The sequence below is a fragment of the Natator depressus genome, chromosome 15, assembly GCF_965152275.1.
Source record: "Natator depressus isolate rNatDep1 chromosome 15, rNatDep2.hap1, whole genome shotgun sequence".
NCBI lineage: Eukaryota > Metazoa > Chordata > Testudines > Cheloniidae > Natator > Natator depressus.
In genome coordinates, this window is record NC_134248.1 from 19,532,305 (window position 1) to 19,559,834 (window position 27,530).

The window sequence follows — 27,530 nt, forward strand, 5'->3', positions numbered from 1 at the left end:
AGTAATTAAGTACAGCTGGAAGGTTAGTGCTGAGCTTGCCGTGTTCACGGATCGGTACACCTGTGGCATAAACACAAATCCTGGGATGCAACTGACTCATACTTGGCAATAAGCTATTAAGTTTGGGGGGGTATCCATGGCATTCAGTGTGAAAAGCAGGTGCCTGCTGGGAAGTTTGTTCTGGCTTGCTGTTTCCACGCTGCATCCAGGTTAACGCATTGCACTTGTAGCATTGCCTATTGCAGGACTGGTGGCGACCCTTTCCGAAGTGGTCTGCTTCTTGCTTAACATCTCCAAGCGCAGGTTTGTTTTCATTTTAGGCATAGGCACACGGAGCCACAGCAACAGCACGCTGTGAATGAACGAAGCAATGAAGGCCTTACTGAAGCGACACATTATGTAATCAAACTCCCCTGGAGAGGGGCGGGGGTTTCTTTGCTTTTGTGTTCTGCCACCAGAAGCGTCCATCTTGCCACAGATGAAGCTGGTTCACACGTCAGAGTTGTTCCTTGCATAATATTTTGTCCAAAGAGTGTCATACAAAAACGTGCAAAAAATTACAGTGGCAGAGAGAGAGAGAAGTAATGAAGATTTAACCGCCATGTGCAAAATGTTATTGGATCCCAAAAGCTAAGCCCCAGGTTCGCATTTCGCCCACGGAGGTTACTTTTTCCACTCAGCGCTAAGAAAATACTGCCATGACTCTGATAAATTAAAACACACACACACGGGCAACCAGTTTCCCGCCCCACACACGCACACACTTGCAGCATCCAAGCCTCAACAAGTCGTCACCGCCCACACCCACAGGCCTGGTCTGGCTACACAGTCCATGAAAAAGAAATGCTGAAGGTAACTGAACACTAAAAGGGCAGGTTGGTTGGTTTTATAAAAATTAAGCAGCAAAACAATAAAAAATGCATTTTCGGTTGTAAATATGTAAGATCTCAATGTCTGTTCTTGAGCTCTTAAAAACCATGGAGCTTTGTACGGACGGTCCTTAAAAAGAACATTTAAATAAAAAAAACCTCTTGGTACTGCAGGATTTCAAGTCAGCTTTGCCTGGCACGGAGGGGAACAGCACATGGACCGGGGGCTGCCGTTTGCTGCACATGCACAAGATACAGTACAGTTAAATACATACAGTGACACACTCGATATATCGACACATATTCGCCTTGAGGAATATGTATTAATATAGACACACAAACGTAGTGCAGTAGAACAATGAGGAACAAAAGAACAGCATTCCCAGCCGCCGTGAAGTTCCGGGGTCACCGTGTGATGCAAAGGCAACTTGTCAAAGTTCCCATAGTGTGTAAAGTGCTTCTTTGATTCACAAAGTTAGTGTTTTTGGGGGGCAGTGGGGGAAAGGGTTATCTAACCAACAGCTGAAAGTAGGACAGCACGGGCGTGGATATGTACTGATGGGCCAAGCTGTGCAGTCAAGGGTTTAGGATACTGACCCCAATGGGGGAAAAACCATCGGGGCTTCTTGTAACGCTAGAGTTGTTTTTAAATATATATACACACACAACTTTCTTGTCCTTTGTTGCTCCCCGTCCAGGTAGGGATGTGACCTGCCTCCTCACGCTTGGTACAAGGGAGCCTCCTCAGTGGCAGTGCTGTTCCAGCATTGCTCAGGAAGTCTTTCGGAAGGTTGCAGCTGTCTTCAGCAACGCTCCAGGAAAAGAGATCCAGCTTCCCCACGGTACTCCTCTCCCCCACACAGGAAGTGCTCTGTGGCATGACATATACAAGAAGGGCGAGAATGGAGATGGGGCAGGGGAAAGGAGCAGCTGCAGGTCAACAGCAAGTTCCTGAGTGCTTGGCTATCAGCGGGGACGGGGAAAGTATGCAACTGGCCTTGAATTCGACCCTTCTCAATTCACTGAACAGTCCACCTGAAAGTTCCTGCTAACGGTTTCAGCACATCCACTGCCAGCAATGGATGCAGCACTAAAATACTCCAGCTCTGAGCAGGAGGGCAAGGCAGCAGCCTTGTCCTTTGAAGTGGAAGTGGGAGGAAGGGAATTCTATCCTTCGCCCCCTCCACCAAGAGAGGGAAAAACCCTGCATCTCTCCTACGTCTTCCCCCAGTCTATATGGTGGGGAAGTGCTTGCAATCGCTGCTGTCATAGGTCCCCCAAAAGAGAATCCAAGTCCCTACTGCGGAAAACCTTCCTGACGACTACAAATAAGACCAAGCAGTTTGTCTTGCAGGTTTCCCACAGCCAGGCTCCTTCTCCACCACTGCAGCAGGTGATCGGAAACTGAAGGCGATTGGCTGGCGTGAGATTCGTGGCAAGCAGCACTTTTAAAATCACGCACAGATCCCCGATAACAGAGCCGACAACCGGCGTTCGATACACATCTTACCTGTCAGAGAGAAAGGACACAGGAAATCAGTCTCTTGCCCTCCAGCAATGTTAAAGCTAACAAAATAAGCAGGAGACATACAGGATCAGCTCCTCAGCCGATGTTAATGGATGCAGCTCTGTTAAGTCAATGGAGTTACATCCATTTACACCAGCTGAGTACCTGACTCAAAACGTCCTCATGCATAGAGGAGCATGAGAAGTGGGAATCGTTAGAGACGTCAGAGAACAGTACTTTGGACACTGTTCCTCATTGGGACTTCGAGTTCTCAGCAAGAAAGGGCCCTAATTTGCCTCTAAAATCAGTGGGGTTGTAGCTATTTAAACCAAGGAAGTGGTTTACGCCAGTAGTGAAGATGGCTCAAGATCTCAATAATATTTGCCAGTCTGGGACACAAAGAAATCAGGGTCTGATCAGACTCTTACGGAGGCAGGAAGTTCAAAGTTATGTGGGATTAATTCCTAAAGCTTCAGGCTCAAGATTCTGAATTCCTGATGTAAATAATTAATACCAGTAGGTGTGTGTAGCTGGGATGTACACTGGGATCTAAAATACAGCCTGTCGCACTATAACAAGAGACACGCAAGAGAGATCGTCTCATTCAGGAAGCTGTGAAATGAACTGGGTTAAAGACCGTATGCAGCGTTGTTATAGCTGTGTTGGTCCCAGGATATGAGAGAGACAAGGTGGGTGAGGTAATATTTTTTATTGGACCTATTTTTGTCGGTGAGAGAGAGAGACAAGCTTTCTGGGACTACGTCTACCTCACAAATCACTTCGGTATAACATACATTGCTCAGGGGTGCGAATAATCCACTCCCCTGAGCAACGTAACTTACACCATCCAAAGTCGACAGGGTTACGTCGGCAGGAGAGCGTCTCCCGCCGACAGCTTTAGCGACCGCCTCTCCCATCGGTTGAGAGCGCCTTCGTCAGAAGCACGACAGTGGCGCAGCGGCATCGGTGCAGCTGTGCCTCGGTCACTGACGTAGCGTAGACAAAGCCTCAGTTAAAAAGTCAGTGACTAGATCTCTGCTGGGGAGAGGTGTCTTTCAGGTGGATTAGCCAGCGAGCTCTCTCTCTGAATAAGAGACACGCCTGAGACTGATGAGAAGTGTCTGCAATAGAAACGACATAGCATTCCTTAATAATCCAGTCAGTGCCTACCAGGCACTGTTAAAGCAGCAGTCCCCCCCTGCCTTTATTAACACTTCAGATCAGCTGTTAAAGTTGGATCATTCCTGGTATTATTTAACTGACTTATTAATAAGTATTATACATACTGTATTATTTAACAGATTGCGGGCTGGAATTTTCTTCTTTCATAAGGTACCCAGTGTCACTGAACACCTAGGTGCGGATTAGGACAACGGCCCCGCCCCTGCTGAGGAACAGGTGCAATCTAACTGGCAATTTTTGTGCCTCCAGGGGAAGAGTGTAGTTGGTGGCTGTGTAATTCCCCCGCCGGGAAGCCAGCCAGCTAGACAGCGATAATGGTTTTGCCATTGCAGTTACATTGCCAGATTTAGCTCAGCCAGAGTTGCATTTAACCCACTCTCCTGCTTTTTGACATGATGCTAATTAGACTTTCCCCGCTGCCCTAGCGTGCGCAGGCAGGTTCTGTAACTGAGCCATGCTGACCAAGGGCAGAGAGCACGGGCTCTGGGTCCACGCTAGCTCAGTGCTCTCAGAATGACACCCAACACTCGTGACAGCATGGGGTCGGAGCAGCGGGACAGAGTGTCCGCTCACAAGGACAGAGGACAGGTGCTAACTGGGAGGGATCTGTTTGTCTCGGGGTGGGAAAACTAAAAGAGGGCTGGTTTGTTCTCTGAAGGGTACAAAGAGACGGGGGAGGCGCCTCAGGAGGGGTCGCAAGGAGGTAGGAGTTCAGGTTTCAGCATCGACTGCTGATGAACAAAACCTGCCTGCCACGGTCTCAGCCATTTTGGGCTCTGTGGTTAACGGAGGGGAGGGAGGATTTGGTAAAGGTCGCAAGCTGACACAGGTTATGTCTACACTGCAGCCGGAGGTCTGATCGCAGCATGGGTGCTGCGTCATTACTGCTGCTTTTAGCGGCGCTAGCGTGATCAAAGCTAGCTTGGGTATAACCTACACGAGCTGCAATCACACCTCTGCCTGCAGGGGGGACGTACCCTTAGACGTGCATTCGGAAGAGCTGCCGCAGCCCTGATTGTGTCATGCAGTGCCCTTCACGCAACAGCGACTGCCGCTTTGCTTTCCCAAGTGACCAGACTAACAGTCCCAGCTGGGAACCAAACCCACACCTTCACTTCTGCCAAACCCACTGCCCTGAGCCAGCTCCTTCACACAGCACAAGGCTGCATTACAGCCCTAGCAATCTCTCTGCCGGGGCGGCTCCCACAGGAGCAGGTCCTTACGGCAGCGTCCTGCCGCTCTGTAAGCAGGAGGCAGGTAGCTGAGCACTGAAAGAGTTATTCCAAACAAAGACATTTTTGGTGCATCCATAAGAACTTAGCCCTGGTGGAAGGAACCCTGGAGACAGACCCTGGATCCACAGATGGAAAAATACTTGAGGCTCTAGTAAGAAACTCAGTGCCCAGCTGCTCACATTTATTGATGTTCTCGATGTCCCCCTGCTCCGTTATGATGTTCAAGAGCCCCTCCATCAGCAACAGAGCCTTCTGGTACCTCTGTGCGCAGTCCTCCCTGTGATGGAACATCTCGTCCAGGGCTGCAGACTGCACCTGTGTGCAAACCCCGCCCAGTTATTTCATGCAGCAGGTACAGGGGCAGTATTGCCACGGAGGCTGCACCGTCAAGCCACGCTCAGCAGCACGCCCACCGAGAGCCGGGCGCCATTTAATAATTGTTTATTCACCCTAAAACGCCGTTTCGGTCAATCCAAAACCATCCACGAATTTGTGCAGAGTTTGCCAAATAGTTTCGAGGGGACTGAAAAATCGAAATGGCTTGATGGCGTCGAAAGGAAACGTTTTGTTTCAACGTTACCAACACATTTCGGGCCGGAGCTACAAAACGGCCGGAAAAGGAGGAGGAGGAAATGGTGGGGACAGCACAGTCCACGGTGGCAATTCAGAGCCACAACGAACAGCCACTGGGCCAGCGAAAGAAGAGTAAAAATGACTCTATAGTCCCGTGGTTACAGCACCCACCTAGGATGTGGGAGACCCACATTCAAGTTCCTGCTGCAAGAACTATTACATGTTTTTTATAAAAAGTGGAACAGCTTCACCAGGAGAGAGAGAGATGCCTGCCTCAGAATACCCCATAGCCCAGTGGCTTGGATACTCCCCCTGGAATGGGGGAGATGCAAGTTCAGATCCCTTCTCCACATCAGGCAGAGAGGGGAATTGATCCTCGGTCTTCCCACATCCCAGGAGAGTGTCCTCACCACTGGGCTAAAAGCAGGGCACCATCTCCACTCTGTGCCTAGTCCTCCTTTGCTTTTGTTAAAATGTCCCAGATCAAAACGAAGAATTTCAAGTCAGGGTCAACCGAAATGTTTCAGTCAACTCAACTCTAAATGGTTTCTGACTTTTCAATTCGCTAAACATTTGTTTTTGGTTTTACCCAAAATGAAACATTTGTCAGATTTTTCTGAATTGCCAGCAACTGAAAAATCCATTATTCACCCAGCGCTACGTATGTCCCTTCCCAGCCCTCCAACGTGCAACGAGCCAGGCGTGAAAACAACCTGCCCGCACCCTGTATGTGGGCTGTGACCAATCATGCTAAGCCACGATGCATGCTGGGGGACACTGCTCCTACAGGGCTGCGAGATCTTTACCATCTGCACGGCGTAGCTGAAAATGAGCTTCTCTGCTGTGATGCTGTTGATCCGATCCATGAGCTTCTGTTTATCCAAGAAGAATCTCTGGAGTCTCATGTTCAGAGAGTGGCAGGCTGACACACTGGATTTATAAAGTTCGTTCAGCTTCTTCACAACTAGGGCAAAAGAAACAAAATGTTCATCTCATCTTCCTGCTTTGCCTCTTTCACGCTCCAGACCTTGGAGGAGTGTCTCAGAGGTGCTTTGTTTAAGGCAAAGCTTCAGCCGTTCAGTAGCATACAGACTGTGACATACCCGTCACTATCATGGGCTTTGACTTAGCCTTGTGCAGTAGCTTTAAGGCTCGGATATGGAGATACCCACAGATGCTTCTACTTCCCCTGCCACCAGATCTAGTTTTGTTTCTTTTAGCTGAAACAAGGTTTAGGCAATTCAGTGTGTGCACTTTGCCTCACACGCCACTGGGAACAGCAAACACTCCAGAAACGGAGCCTCTCTGATCCGATGGCTGGAGGCGTGATGCCAACTTGCCTCACCTATGGTAGCTAATGGAGCCTACAATGCCAAGAGTGGGCGAAGCAATGGAGCGGAGCAGGGATAGATCAATTATTTGCTGAGCAGCACTTTGCTGCCCTGCCAGGTGAACGTACGAGGACACCTGACCTCCCTTCCTGCAGGGCAGCTAGGATTTTAAGGCTCCAGGACTGCGTGATGGAGAAGAGCAAGAAGAATTTATGTAAACATTACTGTACGTGGCCAGCAACAACAATCCAAAAGGGTGTTCAAAAAAGCAAGAGACTGAGACACTTTTAGTAGCTCGGATACACTACTGAACCAGGAGATTTTTCGAAGGCACACAGGTCTAACCTGCAGAGCTAATGGGACTTGGTGCCTTTGAAGGTCTCCCCCTAATGCATTCAACTTTACATGTTAAAAAGGGAGCGTTCATCACAAAGTACCGTCAGTGCCTTTCAAACTGCTCTCACTTCCTCATTTACTTTTGAGATCCTGAATTCTAAGCAGTGCTTCATGGGGAGAGAAAGAAGAATGGAATAGCTTGCCTAATTCCCAATGCATTTTGGTGAAAGCGCAGCTGTAGATCTAGAGGCTACAATCCGCAAGGTACGCAACAAGCAGCTGGGAAAAGAGGTTCAGACTTCTCTATAAATGCTCAGAACAATTTGTTATTCAGGCTACAAGGACAGCCGTAGCTTTGGCTGGCCACAGCTTCTGCAAACTCATTCCCATTCTCCCTGAATATGCTCTACTTCAGAGTTCGGAGACTAGTCTCAGAAGCTCATCCTCGGTTCTTAAAGAGCCCGGTGGGTAAACTGAGTGGCACCAGCCAGTGTACAGTAACGTACAGCGGATTTGGGACTTGGAAAGTTTCAGCCTCTGCCATCTTCTCTTTCAATGGGGAAGTTAGAGTCAGTTACAGAAAACCCACGGAGTGGAGTAAAATTCCAGCCACCGGGATTTACTGGTGCAGTATTTCCTTTGGCCACTGCCTCATGCCTGAACAAAACACAGTGCAGCTAGAGTCACTGAGCGGGGAGAGCTGAGCGTTACGGCCTCTGCGGGCAAACTGCTCTGCAAAGGCTAACCTTTCAGCCACTGAACAGGAGAAGGTTTTCTCAGTGGCAAGGAGGAGACGTAGCGTCATGACTTTCCATTGACATGAGTGGAAATTGTGTAGCTGAGCCCCTGCACTGGCCACTGCAGAAAGAAAGGGTGTGCAGTTATTGACACCGCTCCTCCTAATGCAGAGAGGCGATTTTCAAAGGCACAAAGCAGAGTTAGATGGCAGCCAGCGGGAGATGGGCGTCTAATTGCCCTTGGTGCCTTTGAAAGGCTCCCCCAGTAGCATCCCAGTGCTAAGACAAAAACCCAGCCACTAGCTGTGTACTGAATAGTGGCCACCTTGTGCGATGACAGAGACGCATAACATGTCAGAACCAATGGAAGGCCATAACAGGCTGATAAACAAATGGCTTCCTGCGTTGCCATTGGGTATTGTTACTTCCTGTTTTTTTGTTTCTTTCACTTGAAAGTCACGACTGCCAAGAAATGACTCAACTTGCCAAGTAAGCACACATTACGAATACACACAGCACCTAATTAAGTTGCACCCCCGTCATGTATAATTAAGCACCTGTGTATAGAGACATGTTGAGATATTCACATCAGATGCTTTCTTTCTAACTGGCCGTGAGGATTCATACAGTGGTACAAGCAAGAACCTGGGTTCCGGCATAAACTGAATGTCACGCGAGGAGCAGGTCCTTTGAGGTGTACGAAAAGCATCCCTGGGGAGGCCAGCAATGCCAGGAGGTTGATGTGCTCCTCTTCCACGCCACCGGGCAGAGGGCGGATAACTTTGCAAACAGAACGTAATACTTGGGAGAAGGTCGGGGAGAGACAAGGCAGGCTGCTGGCACAGAGTGGGGGTGCGTGTGCGCGCTGGCAGAGGGTGGCAGCGTGTAAGGAAACTGCCAGCACAGGTGGGTGGAGAGGGGCAGAGGAGTGTGAGGAAGGCTGACTACATGCATCAGTGGCGCTCACTATTGAGTGTGAGGCCACCAGCCGAGTTCAGTGGCGATGGCTCATATATGTGGATGGGGCATGCGTGTGCACGCATGTGTAAAAGCTGCTCCTCCAGGAGCTCCAAAGAGGAGGCAGCTGGTTATCCACGCAAATGATCCCAGACAGCCTGCGCTGTGTTCATCCAGGGCACTCAGTATATAATAGAGAGGGTCAGCACTAGCTAGCAGGATGAACTCAGCACTCTGCTTCTCACTCTGCTCTTACTGCTGAAGTCTCAGGGCAATGCAGTGGGGGGTGGGTGGCCTTTGGGGGTACAGCAGCCTCATTCCAAGCTCCTTTCCACAGCTCCAGCATTCCAGACGCATCCCTTGTACTTGCGCTCAGGGGCCCTTACCTTGTTTGACAGTGGAGGAGAGGCACAGCTTGCCTGCCTTGATCTGTTCTATGGCTGTCTGCAGGCCCGAGGACAGCAGCTCTGCTACTTTCAGGTACAGTACCAGCTGCTCTGCATAGCTGCAAAGGAAGCACATTTCAGTGCAAGCAGATCAATGGGCTGGTCGGTGTATTTATAGCACGACCTCTACAATAAAAGTGTCCCAGAGTGCTTTCCAAATGCACACAGCAGGCACATGGCAGAGAGAAGCAATGCACAGCAGCTAGGGCGGTTTTTGGAACAGACCAAGGTATACTGGCTTCTCCCCGGGCCTTACCTCCATTCCCTGCTGAGAAGGCTGATCTGGTCAGCCACCACACTCTCCTGAAGCTGGTACTCGGAGGCCACCGAGCTGCTCATCTCGCTGGTGCTCCCTTTGATGGTGGCGATTTCCATCACGTAGTGGACGAAGGCAAGCATGAAGCGCAAGCTGCGCAGGGTGTCCGTGTGCTCTTGCTGGAGAAGGAAACACCAACACAGAGGTTACGTGCAGGATGAAGCATGTGAGGGAGGCAGGGCACATTGGCAACAGTGCCAGCACACGGAGGACTCATCCCTGGGTTATGAAAGCAGAAGCTGAGGATGTAATTCTAACAAGGTTTTGTTATTGTGTCTGGGCATGAAATCCCCGGACTCGGACCCAAGCCCAGACACCAATCCTCCTCCTTCGCAGATTAACAGAGCACAGCTTCAGGCCACCAGTTTACAAGCAGTTCCCCACAGAAGCTAAGTTGGCACTGTCACGGAACCGACTTCTCCAGAGTTGCTTCCTGTTTCAGGTCAGGAGCGAGGCACGCTGACAGGGCATGGTGGGCAAGCTTGTCCCGCAGGTACCTGAGCATCTGTTCTATGGGTGAACCGTGGCCTTTGGCCTCTTGGCTCTCAATCCAGCACCTTGAGCTACGAGGCACCTTCACTTAATAGGGGGAAGAAACCCCACAGCAATGGGCTCAGCTCAAAGGGGCACTTCCCCATTTCGTGCAGAGTTTTACTGAATAAAGCCCACCCAGTATAGCCTGAAGGCTAACAACTCATAGGACCTACAATAACTATTGGCTCTTTGAGCTGACTATAAAACCTGTTAGAACTTATCGCTGGAACTTCTTGTGGAACTCCCTTTTTGGTATTTTCTATCAAAATGATCGGAAGAGCTAGCAGGTCTACCATGCATTCAATGGATGCATGCAGTGTCATAGTTGTGTGGATCCCAGGATATTAGAGAGACATTAGGGGGGAAGGGGGGGCTATAAAAGACATTACCTCACCCACCTTGGCTCTCTATTCATACAGTGGGTCAGTCCTTCTCTCAAAGCGGCAGGTTAATGCCCTTTACTCTAGGAGTTATGGGAGAAATACATCCCTCACATTGAGCAACCAATTATATAGGTTTCTTCATTCATTCATCAGTTCAGCTTCTTGGTTCATGGGTTTCATATGTACATGGCCTCCATCGCACCTCAAAATCTCTAGTATCTTTACCCTCACAATACCCCTGTGAAATAGGGAATTAGTATTATCTCAATTTTACAGATGGGGAACTGTGGCACAGAGAGATTAAGTGACTTGCCCAAGGTCACATATGATGCAACAGGAATTGAACCCGAGTCTCCCAACTGCCAGGTTAGCACCCTACTCAGTGGACCTTCCTTTCTCTCTACCCATAAAGAGCCTATGGTACTTTCCAGTCCTGCCATCAGTAATCATTCAGAACCTCTCCTGCCCCAGTCCCCAATATGTACTTTGTTTTAGCACTGCACACCAAACTTTTAAATACAGTCCTGAATTTGTTGTGTTTTCCCCTAAAGGAACTTTTTCAAAGAAAAAAGTTACTTACTTTTTACAACTAAACCTGAGATAAATAATAGGTTTCAAAATGCCAACATTTCAGCGTGCTGTAAAAACGTCAGCAGAAAGCATCTGGGTGGAAAATTTGTCAGGTTGGCATTCCGGACAGATCCGCAGGGCACAAAAGGAGTTACAAATAAGCCAAAAAAGCTGGGTGCCAGGAAGGTTTTGCAACATGTGAATGGATTATTAAAGCCTGCGTTCAGCAGAAATGAGGACCAAACCAGAATGACTCACTGCAGACATCTGAAGCAGAACTGCACAGCATTAACAAGATCAAGCTGACATTTCCTTCGGAAGATTCTGTTCAGGCCTACAGAGCAGGTGTGGCTGCCACATTCCCATGCTTCTGGGGCTCTTAAGGTGGCAGGAAATTTAGTTAACCCCCACACAACATGGATCACATCCATGTTAAAATCTCAGCCCCATGGCTCTGCAGAAACCTTAGCAGATGAAACCAACTCAGTGCATACCTGACAAATTAAGTCTCATTTCCCTAACCTGATTTTGTAAAAAAATTTTTTTTAAAAGGAACAATCAAACCTTAATTCTTAAACCAACGTGCACAGGTCTCTGCATGTATCCCGAGGATGACTTTTTGATATTGGACTCGAGGCTTGGTTGTAAAGAACCTTCCATAGTCCTACATGAGCTACCGTAAGATTATGAATAAAGATGAAACCATGCCTTAGTTCTTCCCCTCTCTCCCCAGCTCCACTGCAAATGGATAACCTGACTTACATCTCAAATGCACTTGGGCAGAGGGAGCATTTGCTATGCTTCCCGCTCCATTCACTTTGGGGAAAAGGGGGTGTCTGGCTGCCTTTCAACTTGACAAAGATTCAACAGCCTATTTTGTTGGTTCAGAGTGTCTCTCTCTCTCCTGCTATCAACACAAGCCTCAAGTTTATTTTCTTTTAGGTCCTTTCATCGGAGATTGTAATGCTAACGGAATCCCCGGTGCATGCAGAAGATAGTAGTGGGAGATATTAAATAGCTCGCTGGCTGCATTCTGGCTAGACATCAGGAGCACTTTTTTTTTTTTTCCTTTTAAAAAGAAACAACCCAGACTTTCTTCACAACCAGCTGATTTTCAGTCAAAGAAGAACATGCAATATTGAGTGCGGTTTCCAACCTTCAATTTCAGCTTTAGAAATGGCAAAATTATACCCTCCGTCACACCAGTAACCAGCCACAAGGACTAAAAAGCTCAGTAACTTTGTTCCCTCCCAGACAAGCAGGACCAATATGCTGAAAGCATTTTTTACTTATTGAACTTTATGGGCCAGATCTGGTGTAAACTGGCCTTGCTCCCTTGCAGAGGGTCTGACCCCATCAGCTGCAAATATCCAATATTTTAGCTTTTTGGACTTGCTTTTGGTGATCCACCCCTCCTTTTCTGTTTTAAGTCCATAGGACGTACCCACCTCCATGAGCGTCTCCTCAGGCAGTTCTGGTGCCTCAAATGTAACTGCCCCTTCCAGATTAGCCGCAATGGGATCCACAAGAGTGTACCGGAGACTAGACAGAGCTTCCATGGCATCCCCACCAGCTCCCACTAGCAAGTGTCTGCCACTGAATGAGCCTCCTGAACTCAGAGAACTTGAAGAACCCACTGAGAAGAAAAGTACACATGGCAATGACTTAGACATTAATACCAGGCAGAACTGCAGCATAGCCATTGCTTAGACGACGTACAATCCCCTCCACCACAGACACCCTGCTAGGAAGTGGAGTATTGGGTTTCTTGATTAGATGCCTAACAAAGAAAGCAGTAGATCCCATACAACGTAACTGTGTATGCCACAAGCTTGGAGCCCGTTATTTGCCATCTCTAGTAGTTATGACCCTATGGACAACAGCATGTCACTACCCGGGCTCCTGGTTCATTTGGGTGGAACTGTTCTCCTCCCCCATTTTACAGATGGGGAAGTGAGGTACAGAACAGATTAAGCTGTCCAAGGTTCCACACTGTGGCTGGGCCAGAAACTGAACCCAGGTCTCTTAAGTCCTAGTCCAGTGTCCCATCAACTAGACCACCACCATCCACCTCCCCTTGGGCCAATCTACTCAAGCCCACAGAGCACCACAGACACATTGTTTACTATAAGATTTATCAATAGCAAAAGGACTCTCCAAAGTCACGCAGTTATAACAACAGAATTAAATATATTCACCATCACTCGCATTGCAGCATATGTTGTCGATGGGGAACATTCTCTTTGAGACACAGAGGATTCCAATCCTGGCTGTAATGCGTATCTATCCAATCCAGCTATGCAAATTCTGCTAAGATGGGATTCCCTACGGTCACTGAACATCGCGGTTGGAAAAGACACAGCCTTTCCCCTCTGGATTCCATCTGCTGCTTTATACAGTCTTCAAAAGGCTCAGCCACATAATTTGCTGCTGAGTTACTCATGTACAGAGTTGTATGCGGCTTTCTTTCCCTTAAGGCCACCTTGCTTGAGAACTACACCTCAAAGCTTTCAGGGACCCGCAAAGAAGGTCTGAGTATTTCCAGTTCTTTGAGGAGAGACGAATGGAACAGGCAAAGCTGTAGGAATCTCAGGTTTAGGGTGTCCCCGAATCTGCAGGCCACCGTTTTCAGAAGCTTTAATCTGGCCTGTACATTTGCTCTGTTGTTATACTTGTCTAATGACCCTATTTATGGTCACTCCAAACTTGTCATGCGTTGAGGCCGTGTATAGCTTCAGCTTACGTCACACTGCCTCCGAGCCCCCTCCCTCCCAATAATGATAGCCTGCTATCCCATTTCTGTACATGAACTAGAAAACATGAAGTAGTTAATGGAATAGGGGTAATAAGGACCAGTCACAGCTCTTCAAGCTCAGCTCTTATCCAGTTGCAACATTTAGCGAACTTGTCATAATATACACTGCACGGCTTGCACTGGAAACGCTTAGGGTGGCTCGGCATCTTTTCCAGAGGACTCTGAAGAGAATGGAGCCTACGTATGATGTACAGGATGCTGTCAGCAGGTTAGGGAATGATTCATCTTCATACCCTCTGATCTCTATAATCAATTTTCATGCTATCCTGGGGATTTTCTGCTCAATGCCAAAAAGCCCACATTTAGGACAGGGACTGAGGGAGAAAGAAAGAGGGCTCTCAGCATGGTCTCCTTAATCAGGTGTTAAAGCCAGTCCTTTAATTAAACTCTACATCTTAACTGAGCAATGCAGAGTCATAATGGTGAGCATAAGTGTTCCCCAAGTTAACTATTAAGCACACAGTCATTTCCTATTGAACAGCATTATTTAGAGGGGGTGAACTGACTGACACGGACACTTGTTCTGATAGGAAAGTACTAAAAAAGGGCTATTCCTGGAGTAGAGAGAGAAATAAAGTAACAAATATTTGCATCTCTCTTGATCATCCACAGTCGTCCTCGAAGCAATGGAAAGAGCGTTCAGTGATAACTTGTTTTAGTATTTGCCAGGGTTATAATTTCAATGGCGTTCAGGCCAGGAACAAATGCATTCTGCTAAACCTTTCAGAGCTGCCAGTGCTCCCACAACAGAAAGCAAAGTCTGTGGCATGAAGGCCTGTGGCCACCATCTTCCAGACAGACCCATCACAGCAGAAGGGCAGGGTCATTACCTGAAAACATCCTGGTCCTAGTGGTTTGTGGTGGTGTTGTCCCACTTGGAGGGGATCCAACCGTGAAGATCACTGGGGAAGGGCTCACAGAGCCCCCAGCTCTAGCCCCACAGTATAGGTTTCCTCCATAAGCAGCAGGCGGAGCTACAGAGGAAGAGTGAAAAGGAGCAGCTTTTACCAGGATTATTACTCAGAGGACAGGATTCCTCTCCCCACAACCTCAAGCTGTTCCCACCCGTTCTTTTCAGATTCCACTGCTTCCTTTCCAAGCATTCCGCTGACAAAGGAAATGACACAGGCTTGCATACAAACAGGGCGCAACCAAGGAGCACCGGCGGCGTTACGTGGCCTCACTGCCAACTAGATTGCCGACTCCTGCAGCTCTTCAGAGGAGGACCCCTTCCACACGCTACTTCCCAGTTGGGAAATGGAGATCATATGTCCCCCTACCTCAAAGGGACACGGTGAGGGTGAAGGCACGTTTGAGCTGCACTTTGAAAAGCATCCGATGCTTATTCAATTGTCCCCGTTAAAATATCCATCATAAAAAAGACCTCAGAGATAATAAGTAATAAGGATACCCAGCTCTTCCACAGCGCTTTTCATCCCTAGGTCTCCAATTGCTTTACAAAGGAAGAAGCATTATCCCCATTTCAGATACAGCAGTCAGTTCCTGCTCCCAAGCTAGGAGACCAGAGACCTCCCATTCACACAAAGCCCTGGAAAGCAAGAACCAGGCAAGGCCGCATGGCCTCCCCTCATACCTGTGATCTCCATTGGCTTCTCATTGTTCAGGCTGTCGTTGCTGCCAGCTTCTGAGATCTGAGCCCCAAAGGCAGCCTTGAGAAGCAGGTCAGTGAGGCGGCCGGTGCTCAGAGATCTAGAGAGAAAATTAAAGGTGAAGCAGGAAGACAAAGACAGTTTCAGGAGGGGCTGAGGTTTCAGTGAACTTCCACTCCCTGATCTGCGCCATTCTGCCTCCCTGCCCGTTTTGCACATTGCACGGCAAAGGGCTTAACGCTGAAGCAGCTGTTGGCCTGTGAGGCTCTTTACTCCGCTATATCAGAACCGCAGGGGCATCTCCTGCTAGAACAGGGAACGGTGAGCAGCGCAGCTACCTGCATCAACACCTTCCTTTCGTGGATCTCTCCTTCCCTCAGCATTCACCAATGGAGCTCTGCCACAGAAACGGTTTCCTTCAGACCTCACTCCTTCCTCTGCAACAAACCCTGCCGCCTCCCCCCGATAGACAGGCAGAACTGCAACACTCGATATGGGGCTATTCAGGATGAACCCAGGAGAGAGCTGAGCTCGCACCACAAATGCCAGGCTGCTTCAGGAGGATAATTAGAGAAGACTAATGACAGCACAGTAGGGTTAGGCCCTGAAATGGCCTCAATGGTAGGACACTGCAGGAACCATTTCCAAATGGAGCAATCGGTGTGTTCGTGCAACTGATGGTAGTCTGGTCTAACTGACTGAGCCTGGATCCCAGCTGGGTGAAGGGCTGGGGTCCTAATCCCAGCTCTACCACCAATTTGCTGGGTGGGCCATTCGCAGCTCTCCCTGGTCTAAATTTTCAGGAGTGCCTGGTGATTGTGGTTGCTTCAGTTTTGGGGCACCCAACCTGAAACACCTTAAAGGAGCCTGATTTGCAGGGAGTGGGTCTTCATCACGGATTGAAGATCAGGCCCCTTTATACAGCCAAAAATTAGGATGCCCAAAATCACTAATTTAGGTCATGGTCTGCCTCTGCCTGAGAAGCTTATAGAAGTCAGGGTAGTATGAGCCTGCAACACAGGCGTATTGTGAATATTAGCTGATGACTGTAAAACACACTGTAGCCGCGAGTGTGCACAATATGACGTACTTTATGACAGAACGCGCCGATATCTCACCTGCCCTTAATCTCTTCCACAGGCCTCAAGCCCAGGCCAGCCTGTTGGCAATGGAAGTGCCCCATCTCCTTCAGGTCTGGCAGAGTCTTGTTCCGTGTCGGGGTCATCATGACTCCCTGCTGGGCCAAGAGCGTGAGCAGGTTCTGGGAGCTGGGGGTTTTGGGGAACTCAAAAGGGGACATAGCCTAGAAAGGAGAGAGTTGGGGTTTCTCGCTGAGTTATTTGTATATATTCTCATCAAGCTGGTTTGGGTTTTTCTAAATGAAGCTGTCTACACAAAACCGTGACTGAAGCCATCTCGGCCCTCCCCCCGCCCCAGAGGAAAGGCAGCTGTCGCACACATTTTTGAATTTTAAGTGCCGCTTCAGAGCTGTGCCTGACTGACTCAGTTCCCTCCACTGCATGGGCCTCGGACACTGGGGGCATTTCGACCTCTCCTGTTCTCTGCCTTTGGCTCTGGACCAAAGTAGTCTCCTGAGGACTGAAATGCTCTAGCCTAATCCAACTTCTTGGGCTGAGCACGTTGGTGACATGTAGTGGCCTATGATAGACAGGAGGGCAGCCTGGAGGATCTGGTGGTCCCTTCTCGCCTTAAACTCTGTGAGCTCTCGGATATAAGTGGAGATCAAAGGTAACCATAGTGTCCGCTTCACAGGCAGAAATCAGGGATCCCATCTCTACTGCTACCACCCTCAGGATGCCTGCAGGGCAAAACCTTGTTTTACAAGTCCAGCCGCACTGTGGAACTCAGCCCCACACAGAAGCCCACTGCTATGCCTCAGTCCTAATCTGCAGGGACAGGGCAGCTCATTTGCAGGGCCCTCTCAGACCCTTGAACTCACTGCTCAGATGCTGATGCCAAGCGAGATCTGTCCACTAGGAATAGGAGCATTGACTAATTGCACACAGATCACTAAATAGCCCTTGAGGAACAACTAACCAGCCACGGCAAATCCGAACCAGTTTTATCTAAACACAGTTAGTTACTCCAGAATAACCCACCAGACTGAGCTGCAAGACACAGTCCACAGAATACCTTTGTAGGGGAGCCCAAGATAGTTGGCAAGGGACTTCTCTGCATGAATTCAGACAGCTTTGGTGAGGACCTCAGCTGTCGGCAGGGCTGCAAGCCATGAACCTGCAGGGGCTGACTGACCGGAGCGTGGCCAAAGTGAGCAACTAGAGGGTCAGAATGCTGCTTGGTAATCTTCTGCCTGCAGGAATGCAAGTCTGACAGGTTGGGAGCGCTGTGAAGCCGGCAGCCCATCCCTCGGGAAGAGTGGTCAGGCACTGAGGCACCTAGAGAATCCGAACACCCCCCACCCCACACACACACAGTCATTCTCCGGTTCTAACAATGGGAGCTGGTTTGCTCTCAGGACCTACAGGGAAGCCTTAAGAAAGCAGAGGAGGCATGTTTGTCCTTGGCACCTACAGATCAAATCCTTCAATACATGGTCAAGTCCAGACTCTGTTCTCAGCAACATGCCACCAAACTTCCAGGCCTGATTTAGGCTTTGACCTGTGGGTGCATAAACTCCAGGGGCTCATGAAATGAGGGGGCATCATTGCTCGAGTTCATCTGCTGGGACCCTGCACATTGTCAGAGCTGTCTGGCCCAGCAATTAGCAAGGAGGGCTTAGGAGAACATGGGGGTAGGGAGGAGGAGGAGGAGGAGGAGGAATCAGGACTTCCACTGGGATTCCACACCGCACAAACCAGTAACTTCCAAGACACAAGCCAGAGTTTCTATCATGTGCAATCCACAAGCACCATTAAAACATGTTAATTTCATGGCCCTGTGGTATAAGGACAGCTGGGAAGCGGCAGGGGAGGAGCCAATGGGTAAGGATTCTCTTCTCATCACAAAGCATTTCCTGTCTGAGCCAAGCATCAGAGAAGGACAATACTGTACCCAAGGCCCTTTGGAGAGCAAATTTCTGATGTGTCCAGCCCCTTATTCATGTGAGGCAGGCAGAAAGAGAAGAGGAAGATAAACACAATATGGACATACCAGGCATGGGGATCCTGCTTCTCATTTCTGCTCCAGGTGGGGAGAAGAAAACAGTCTGGCTGGGCTGCTCTGGAATTGTTCCAACTTTAAGGGAGACACAATCAAAAGGTTTATACAGTATTAGGTTTTCCCAGACGATGCCACAACCACTTTAGATAAATAAGTTTCACCGCAGACCCATCTGAGCGCAAGAAGCACTTAGACAGCTACCTCTCCCCTTCTCCTCCCTCAGTGTAGGAATAAAGGACTGAAAAGCTCCAGAGAAAGGAGTTTGAGAGCTTTAGGAAGCCTGATCAGAAGCTCTTCATAACAGACTGGGGTCTAATTAGAGAAATCAAATAGGAAAAACATTGGCTCCCCACCTATATGAGTCCTGTAAACATGGGATTGGAGACTTCAGAGATGTAAAGGATCTAGTAAAATCCAAGTCTGTCCCTTTACCTAGTTCTCCGTATCACAACACATGCAGAACAGGGCTAATCTTATCCCCAAATGCCCTGCCCTTGAATTGCCCTGGGGCGTCTGGGTCAGATTGTCCGATACCGAGAAGGCTACCCCGGGGGATTCCACTGATCTTGCCAAAATACTGGCCCCACTGAAGTCAGCAAGAGTTTTGCCATTGATTTGAGTGAGACCAGAATGTCACCCCCTGTTAATCAGTAACGACACCAAACCCTGATAAGACTGAATGTATAATGATTGGGATGTGGACCCAACTCTCTGAGGTAAAATTCATTTCAACTGAAATCAGCACTGGAAAAGATTCTGGATTCCCAAGACACACAACTGGGGCCAGATTTTCTGAAGAGCTCAAAAGCCAGCAGGTCCCTTTGAGAACAAGGGGGAATCCACCCTCGCCCTCCCCAGACAGCAATGGGAGCTGCTGGGTGCTGATGAGTTCTTTTGAAAATCTGGCCCTTCTTTCTTGTGTTTCTCTGCCCTTGCCCCTCGTTTGGGACAAGGCTGCTGCAGGACAACAGACCAAACAAGGGCTCAGTGCAGCAGCTGAACATCGGTTCCTTTCAACAGCAGGCCCTGAGCGAAGATCCACTGGTTACTTCACCATGGGAAAGGCTGATGGGCAGGGCCCAAGGAAGCAGCTGAAGCCTTTCATTCTGAACTCGTTTGCCTTGCTTTCAAATGTAACATGAACATTCTGATTTGCATGGAGCCTTTCACCAGAGGACTGCAAGGTGTTTCCCCAAGCACTAAGCAAACCTCATGTCTCATGCAGCAGATGGGTATTATTATCCGCGTATTACAGATGGGAAAATTGAGGTACACACACTTATCAGGCAAATCAGCGCCAGGACCAGGGATACAACCCAGCAATCCCAACCCGAACTGTAACCATTAGGCCATCTTCCTTTTTTCTAGTGAAATGGGGTGCCCTTACTTGCCTGGCACCTTACCTTGCGGGGATGGTGTGTAAGGCTTAGCACCGCCGAAGGAGAACCGTCTGGGGGATGGCACAGCTCCATGCTCTCCAGAGAAAGGAGGGGAAGCACCGATTTTAGCAAACCCAAGAGGGCTTGTACTGCTTGATCTTCGGACTGTGCCAGACCTTATTGGAAACAGCAATAATGCACAGGTTATTCAAGATGCCACTAAAGAGGGGCAAGGAAAACAACATCACCAGACATTTGAGCTCACCCGGCTACTTTCCACCAAGCCAAATCTTCATTAATTGTTTATTATTTGTATTGCAGTAGTACCGAGGACCAGGCCCCATTGTGCTATGTGCCATACAAACACAGAACAAGGAGCTTACAATGTAAGCTGAAAAAAAGAATACAATTAGCTTAGCTATAAAAGGGAAATCAGGAGGTTCTCATCGTTTTTAGTCTCTCTCTCTCTCTCACACACACACACACACACACACACACACATATATATTTACAGCACCCTCTTGGAAGCAAGAGACTCAGACCTTTCATGTTACCAGTTTGTTTTAATAACCATCAAAAACGTTCAGTGATTAGTTATCCTAGTTGTTGCCTATCAATGTTGGGCTGCTGGTTAGAGCAGACTTTTAATTAGATAGCTTCATAGGCACGCGTAGCATTGTACAATAGGTGAGCTGTGCCAAATGAGTTACTGCCTCAGAGAGCTTTGAGTCATGTCAGGAATGGGTACAAAGCAACACAGAGTGGTGTGTGGCCAATATGACTGAGTGCTACACAGGAATTTTTTTAGGCTCAGATTTTCGAGAGAGTCCGAGCTACTAACTCCCTTAAGCTCCCTTGAAAAACCTCAGCCTTAAGGAGTAAAAATTACACTTATCTATCCTCCTAAAGTATTCCCCAGATCCTGCAAACAAATAGAAGGGGAAACAGAGTACAGTGGATCCATCAAAACCTTGATCCTTTAAAGAGACAGGAATACTGGTTGTGGTATCTCACTCTATTTTTTCTTTACAGGAAAAAATAATTACACACACGCGCACGTCAAAGAACAGAATGTCTTTTTACCAGGGTAACCTCCTTCACCAAGATTCCCTTCTGCAGCCATTGGACATGGCACTCAGACTCCCCGAATAACCAAAAAAACCCTTTTCTCACATGGAATCCCTATTTTCACTCTCAGTCAGCTCTTGCAAAAAAAAAAAAAAAAAAAATCATTTTCAATCAATCATTTCCAAAAATACGTGGTGGTCGCAAGCCACAGGTGGCTTTTTTGGAAAGGGATCGGTGAGTGATTTGAAAGAACTACTCAACTCAATGCATCATACCGTCATGAATACGCACTATACTTTCTCTCCTTTGTAAGATTAAGGTGCAGGTATGGAGGCATATGTAATCTGATGGCATAAAGATTCTACTGGTGTGAATATACACTTTACTCGTGAATGATGAAGCCAAGAGCTCATATCAAATAAATGCCATTACATTCTTTAAGAAACACCATTATATGTTTCATTATGCCACCCGCTTTACAGGAACAATGCCTTAAGTGGAACAAGATTTAAAATATTTACTGGTACTTTCCTGAATGTCATACTGCATATAAAAATACTCTAAAAAAGCTTTTCTGTAAGTGAAGATGTTCCAAATTTATAGCTCTGGTATCTTCCAACTGACTTGGCCTTGAAATAAAATTATGGATTACACCCTCCCCCCCCAAAAAAAATTATTTATTGCACACAAACATGAAAGAGAAGCCTAGCACAGAGAAAAGATTTTTAGATCTTTCAATGGGATCCAGAAAGCGTTTGTACTCCATATGGTTTACTAGGTATCAGATCTCAATAATATCATTGATTCAAGACTGAACGCCGTCTGCCCTGAACTTGCTTCAGCATAACTTTAAAGGGGCTAGTCCATCTTTGGACCATAAAAAGATAAGAGTTTAAAGATGACAGCGGCTTGAAACTGCGTGGAGACATGGAACATTAGAAGCATTCCTGTGAGAGAGATGGAATTAGCAAGCAGAGAACAGGTGAGGTGGCCATAGATAAATGCAAATTACCACGTGGCTATCACTACCACATGTCACATCTGGACACAAACAAACTCCACCCACTAGGTACATACCTTCCAGTCACACTGCCAAATTATCTCATTAACTGATAAAACTTTTAGTCTGTTTGCATCACGTGGTCCTAGGTCATTTGGTAACATGGTCAAAGTTTGCCCCCCAGATACCTGGCATTCAACTTTCCCTGACTTCTGTGGGAGCTGTGAGCAAGTAGCCGAGAGCCAAATTTGGGTCTAAAACTTTAAGACATTTGGTCAAATGACTGATAAGGAAGACCAGCCATTATGGTCACTGTCCTTCTAAGTATGCTTGATAAGGTTTTCCCTCTGTTCCTGGAGGATGTGCACTGCACCTGCTGCATGGAGGAAGAAACAAATTTACTGAGCACAAGGCTCCTGGACACAAGGATGCTGCTCTGCATGAGCCTGATAATTTTTAGAAGATACAGTGGGTTTTCTTTAGATTGCAGAGATTATGTTAGTCTCATCATTGCACCCATGCTAAATAAAGCAGCCTAACACAATACTTTAATCCGATTGGTAGGCTATAGTTTGTGAATCTGAACCAGCAATTCCAGTCCCTGGTATCCACATCACAGGTACACTCTCTATATCTGCAAATTTTCCAGATCCCTGACTTTGCAGACAGCAAGGATTATTAAGGGGGATAGTCAATTCTTTTCTCATGCTTAACTCCCAACAGCTGCAGCGAGCTCGGCTCCAGGAAATAGGGGGCATCTAAGAGCAGAAAGGCGTTTAGCCAGAATGTAAGAATTTGTTCAAATAGCACTGGCACACCATGATCTGTTTGCTGACTCCCGGTTAGGTCAGACTGACCTATCACATCTCAGGTGTTATCAGCCTTTGCAAAACGGGTTGAGGCCTCTCGGCAGACCAGTCTGACAGGCATATCAAACCCCCGCTGAAAGCTAACCCTAATGAATGTAAACATAAAAGAAACTCACCTTGGCAAGAAGTCATACTTCTGCTGAGACTTGGTTCTTTGCTTGCTGCTTACACGCCGCAACTTGTCAATAATTTGAACATATTCCACCTTTGGTACGTGGGCTTTCTTTAAGGTCTCGTGCTTCTCGTATGCCTCTCCTTTCAATTCGTTTTTAACTGGGAGTGCCATGGTTAAGCCACAGGACAAGTCTGTAAGACTACCGTGTGTGTGGCAATCTCAACAGACAGAAGTCAAGTGCTCCTCAGAGGTGTGATCCATCTATGCAGTATGCAAAGCATCACTCCCATGGTCCAAGACTAATATCCGGTTCATCCTGATTGGTTCCCCAATGTGCGCTCTACCTCGCAGGCATGAATTGCTCATGCACTAATTGTGTTGCATCATCACATTGACATGGAAGTGTCACATAGGACACATCGTTTTGTGGTGTGACTAAGCGTGTGAACAGATTTTTACAAAAATGAGTTTCAATCATTTTCAGTAGTTTGACCAAAAATGTCTAAGTTTTAGCCATTTGCCAAATAAAAGACCATTTTCCCTTGGATTTTCCATCAGAGAGATTGATCTGACAGTGGGGAAGGGACATACGGTGCCCAACTCCTATTGAAACTTGAGGGGAGCTAAGTAACTAAGTGTGCCTTTGAAAATCTTACACACACACACACACACACACACACCCCCCTTACAACGCTCAGTCACAAATAGATTCTATTACTGGTGTCAAAATGCCACAAACAATGTTAGCACACGGCATGCTGGGCTGCCCACCTACTGCCAGGGAGAGGGCCCGCAGTACAGGAAATTGTGCACAGGGATGGAGATGGATCACACTGTAAAACCTTCTTATGATGTATTCAGTGCAGATCTGGAGGCTCCTGCAAGTAGCAGGAGGTGGCATTACCTCCTGCCCGCACCTTGGCACTTACTGTGGCAAAGCGTGTTGATTGGGAGACTGTAGGTTCTGTTCGATCCGCCGGTAGTTGTGGATTTGCGTTGGGACCGGGATGGGGACAGAGTGCTCGTACTTGCTGCTGGAAAACTGGCCTTGCCGGCTGTGGAATTCAAAGCGAAATAAAGACTCTTGTGAGGAGAGAGTGTTTAATGACGCAATCTGATGTATTAAGTTGCTTAAGCGACTGTCTGCAGGGCAGCATCCACCTCGCTCCTCTCCTCAGGTTGCGAGTTTGTATTAGAAGAGCCATTAAAGGAAGGGCCACCTCACACCTCCAAAAACCACTCACCTCTCCCTCCTCAGGGCGATTCCCGCCCACCGATTGTGTTAGAAACATGATGCACCACACCCGCCAGGAAAACTAGACCTCAGCTATTTCAAGCTGCATCCAGCCTACTTTCCAGCAGCCTCAGAACCACAGCCAAGGAGCACATCACTGAACAAAGGCTAAACCACGGTTGCTCACAAAGGACACTGGCCAAGAATCATTTGTTGCCCAAAGCTACTTGCGATTCATGCAGCAGCATCGCCAAAGAGATGGCATCTCCACGAGTCTCAGCATTCCAAGGCAGACACACAACCCTGGGAATATGAGCACGTCTGCAAGTGAACCAAGTGTGGGGCGGGCGACCTACTGGAGAGGAAAGTCGCTATACAGTGTGTGCAGAATTCCCATTGAGGTCAAGAGGAGTTGAGTGTTTTAGACTCATCCTGCAAACTACAGATTGCTCTCCAGTTAAGTCTGAACAGGGTACTCAGTTCAGGCTCCAATACTTATCTCCTTCAGCTGGCAGTTTTCTCCATTATTCTTTGCCTGCATACTGTACTGCATAAAACGAAGAAAACGCACCCCTGTATGATTAAACTAAGTAGCTTCCTAACATCCTTTCCCAAATCCTTAGGTCTTCAGGGAATTCCAGGATTAATTGCCATGGCAGTGTCACTCACGGCAGCCAACCCCAAATAGGTAGCTGTTGCACGGCTATAGGAAGATCTTATCAGCGATGGAGGTTCCTGTAATCTTCTCTTGGTCAATCTGGGACACAGAAATCACCGCCCTTAGGAAATCTGGGTTCACCTTGTAGAGGCTACACGGCCAACAGTTCTGCTGGTACATAACCCACAGCAGAAATGCTTCACACAAGCAGAAGAGGAAACAAGAAAAGTAAAGTAAAGAAAGAGACTACCGCTGCTGTCTTATACAGCTGCCAAAAGAAGTTAAAGACCAAAAGCACGTTTTTGCAAAGGCCTCCGCAGTTGCTGGTGACAATGTTTGGCCATGCCTGTATGCTGTAGCTTACTGGCAGATTTCCAGGACATTGTCCATAGCCCATGAAGAAGTCACTCACCACTGGAGCAGCACCAGTGGGCTGAAAAAGACCCTCTCGCACAACAGGAAGACATAGAAGTGACCCACTTTTCCCCTTTTCCTCCTTAACATCTACCGTTTGCTAATTCTATGCAGTTCTAGCTTCTGTTCTGTATATTCATATTTTCTCCAAACTCCCAGGGATGTCAGCGCAAGTGCTCCAGAAACAGCAACTACAGGATCAAGACATACATACTACAGGATCAAGACTTCGCACCTCAGAATAATCAGGCTAGGAATGCCCCATAAGCTCAGCCCCACAACAACAAGCTAGTGCGTGTGCATGCAAAAGGAGTGGGGAAAAACCAGGAATGATGATGTAGATTTAAGGTCCAGGCTATCGAAGCGTTTGTCAGCAGAACAGCGACACTTTGGTAAGGGGAATTTACAGGGCATATCATACGGATGGATACACAGGTGCAATAAGATATAAATTGAACGGTGATTTGGCTGAGATATCTGGGAGCTAACGTAAAGCCGTCTGTGGGGGCAACAGCTGAAGTTTTAAGGGATAAAGGATTGACTCTTCACCTTGCAGGTTGCCTGACTGACTGAACTTCTAACCCAGGCCTGCATCTTTCAAAAAAGAGAAGTTACGGAGTCAAAGAGTGGCCTCATATAAGAGCTACTGTATATCAAGTCCCACTACGGGCCAACCTTCCATACCGCATGTATGCTGTAAACGAGGAGGTCAAATTTAGATGACATGCAGGGAACTTACCAATTGATCCAGACAACAAATAGCTGGTAACTAAACCTGAACCTAGTACGTATTAGACATTGGAAATATCTGGAGGTCTTTCAAACCACAGCGGTCCAGAAATTCTCAGAGCCCAACAGATCAAGAAGGAAAGAGAGTTCAGCTAATTAGTTGTAACTAAAAGTGCTCAGAGAGAGTGGCATTAAACCCATCAATTTGAGACACAGCAAAAGTAGTACATAGACACAATTTTATGAGACATCTTCAATGGGGAAGTGGTTGAAAAAAAGCCTAGCAGTTAATATGGGTTAATCCTGGTCAGATGACATTCTGGTTAACATTCAGGAGCGTAGTTCCAGAGAGCACACTGACATCTGGAGGCAAACACTTCTCTACCAGCCAATCTCAAACAGCCTTTGCTATCTGTCCCATTTGGGCTGCCTCCAGCGCTGCAGGGAGGGGCGGGAGAGGGAGGTGAAATGCTGATTGCAGGACAAGAGGTACAAACAAAGGGAGAGCTCCAGCCTGCTAAGAAGTGGTGCCAAAGGGAGAGTGAAAAGCCAGTGTTGCCTCCTGCTGCCAATGGCATGCAGTGAAGCGCTGAAGGCATGAGCGACATCACGCAGCCAAAGGGCAGCAGAGCCCATGCTCGAGTACGGTGAAGACACCTTGCTGGGACCAGGCTCAGAAGCACCCTGAGGGTGGCTGAGGTCCCCACATGCTCCATTTTGTTGGGGTGGAGTGGTGGCTCCAGTCCTACATTACAGTGGTCTCTTCCCCTTCCTGGAAGGGTAGATAGTTTCTCTTTGGGGTCTCTGTAGACACAGGGCTTGGGGTCCGTTCCACACAGGCTACTGGGAATGAGTGAGTGGGAGTGGGGTAGTGGCATGCTAGACCCTCATGTAACTAGCAGTGATTTTCCACCTTCCATGCCAATAGGACTCAGGCATCCTGATTTGGTGGAGAGATGGCATGGTGAAAAGCGAGCCAGCATTTGCAATGACCTTCCGTGCGTTTCCACCCACCGCTCTTTAGGGCGAGCCCGAATCCTCTAATGAACACTGATCCCATGGCTGTACACGAATCAGTTAAAGAACAAGCTGTTAAAAAGCTTAGCAGGTGACGGCATGAGAAGCCTCATGCAGTTAAACTCTGAGCCGTGGTACGTGCCAGCCAATTAGTCCGATCATGTCAGCAAGGCTTTGAGCTGTATTTCTTCCCTATGTTTATATGGGTTTAAGCAATGGCACGTAATTATGGGCTCTCTCTGGGTGAGGAGCATTTTCACAACGCAAGGCTGGGACTTCTTTAGCATTTTAAGTTTTTTCAGGGTAAATTTCCCCACTCGTAAGAGATGCCCGGTCGACAGGTTAAGATACGCAAGTCCTCCCCGTTACTCAGAGAGCAGAGGCAGTGCGAGCTTTCTTATGCCAATGGACCACCTTGAAGGGTGGGAGTCAATCAAATCAGTCTCCATGTGCATTCAATCTTTACGAGCAAATAGAGACAAGCAGAGTCACTGGTGGAGCTGGA

General features: G+C 47.9%; 1 protein-coding gene across 4 annotated transcripts in view; it reads right to left on the reverse strand.

Annotated features, from left to right (window-relative positions):
* Positions 1 to 2,189: 2,189 nt before the first annotated feature.
* The window catches only part of ULK1 (unc-51 like autophagy activating kinase 1), a 96,905-nt gene continuing 71,564 nt past the window's right edge, over positions 2,190 to 27,530 (reverse strand). For all 4 annotated transcript variants that reach the window (XM_074973273.1, XM_074973272.1, XM_074973275.1 and 1 more), the window contains 13 exons: positions 23,903 to 24,028; positions 19,946 to 20,097; positions 18,534 to 18,617; positions 17,556 to 17,818; positions 16,520 to 16,704; positions 15,386 to 15,501; positions 14,622 to 14,765; positions 12,425 to 12,612; positions 9,430 to 9,608; positions 9,114 to 9,232; positions 6,173 to 6,330; positions 4,973 to 5,108; positions 2,190 to 2,379 (listed from right to left, as the gene is read on the reverse strand). In XM_074973273.1, coding sequence (XP_074829374.1) covers positions 2,324 to 2,379; positions 4,973 to 5,108; positions 6,173 to 6,330; positions 9,114 to 9,232; positions 9,430 to 9,608; positions 12,425 to 12,612; positions 14,622 to 14,765; positions 15,386 to 15,501; positions 16,520 to 16,704; positions 17,556 to 17,818; positions 18,534 to 18,617; positions 19,946 to 20,097; positions 23,903 to 24,028 — 1,906 coding nt within the window. In that variant the 3' untranslated portion in view covers positions 2,190 to 2,323. The remainder of the gene's footprint in view (positions 2,380 to 4,972; positions 5,109 to 6,172; positions 6,331 to 9,113; positions 9,233 to 9,429; positions 9,609 to 12,424; positions 12,613 to 14,621; positions 14,766 to 15,385; positions 15,502 to 16,519; positions 16,705 to 17,555; positions 17,819 to 18,533; positions 18,618 to 19,945; positions 20,098 to 23,902; positions 24,029 to 27,530) is intronic.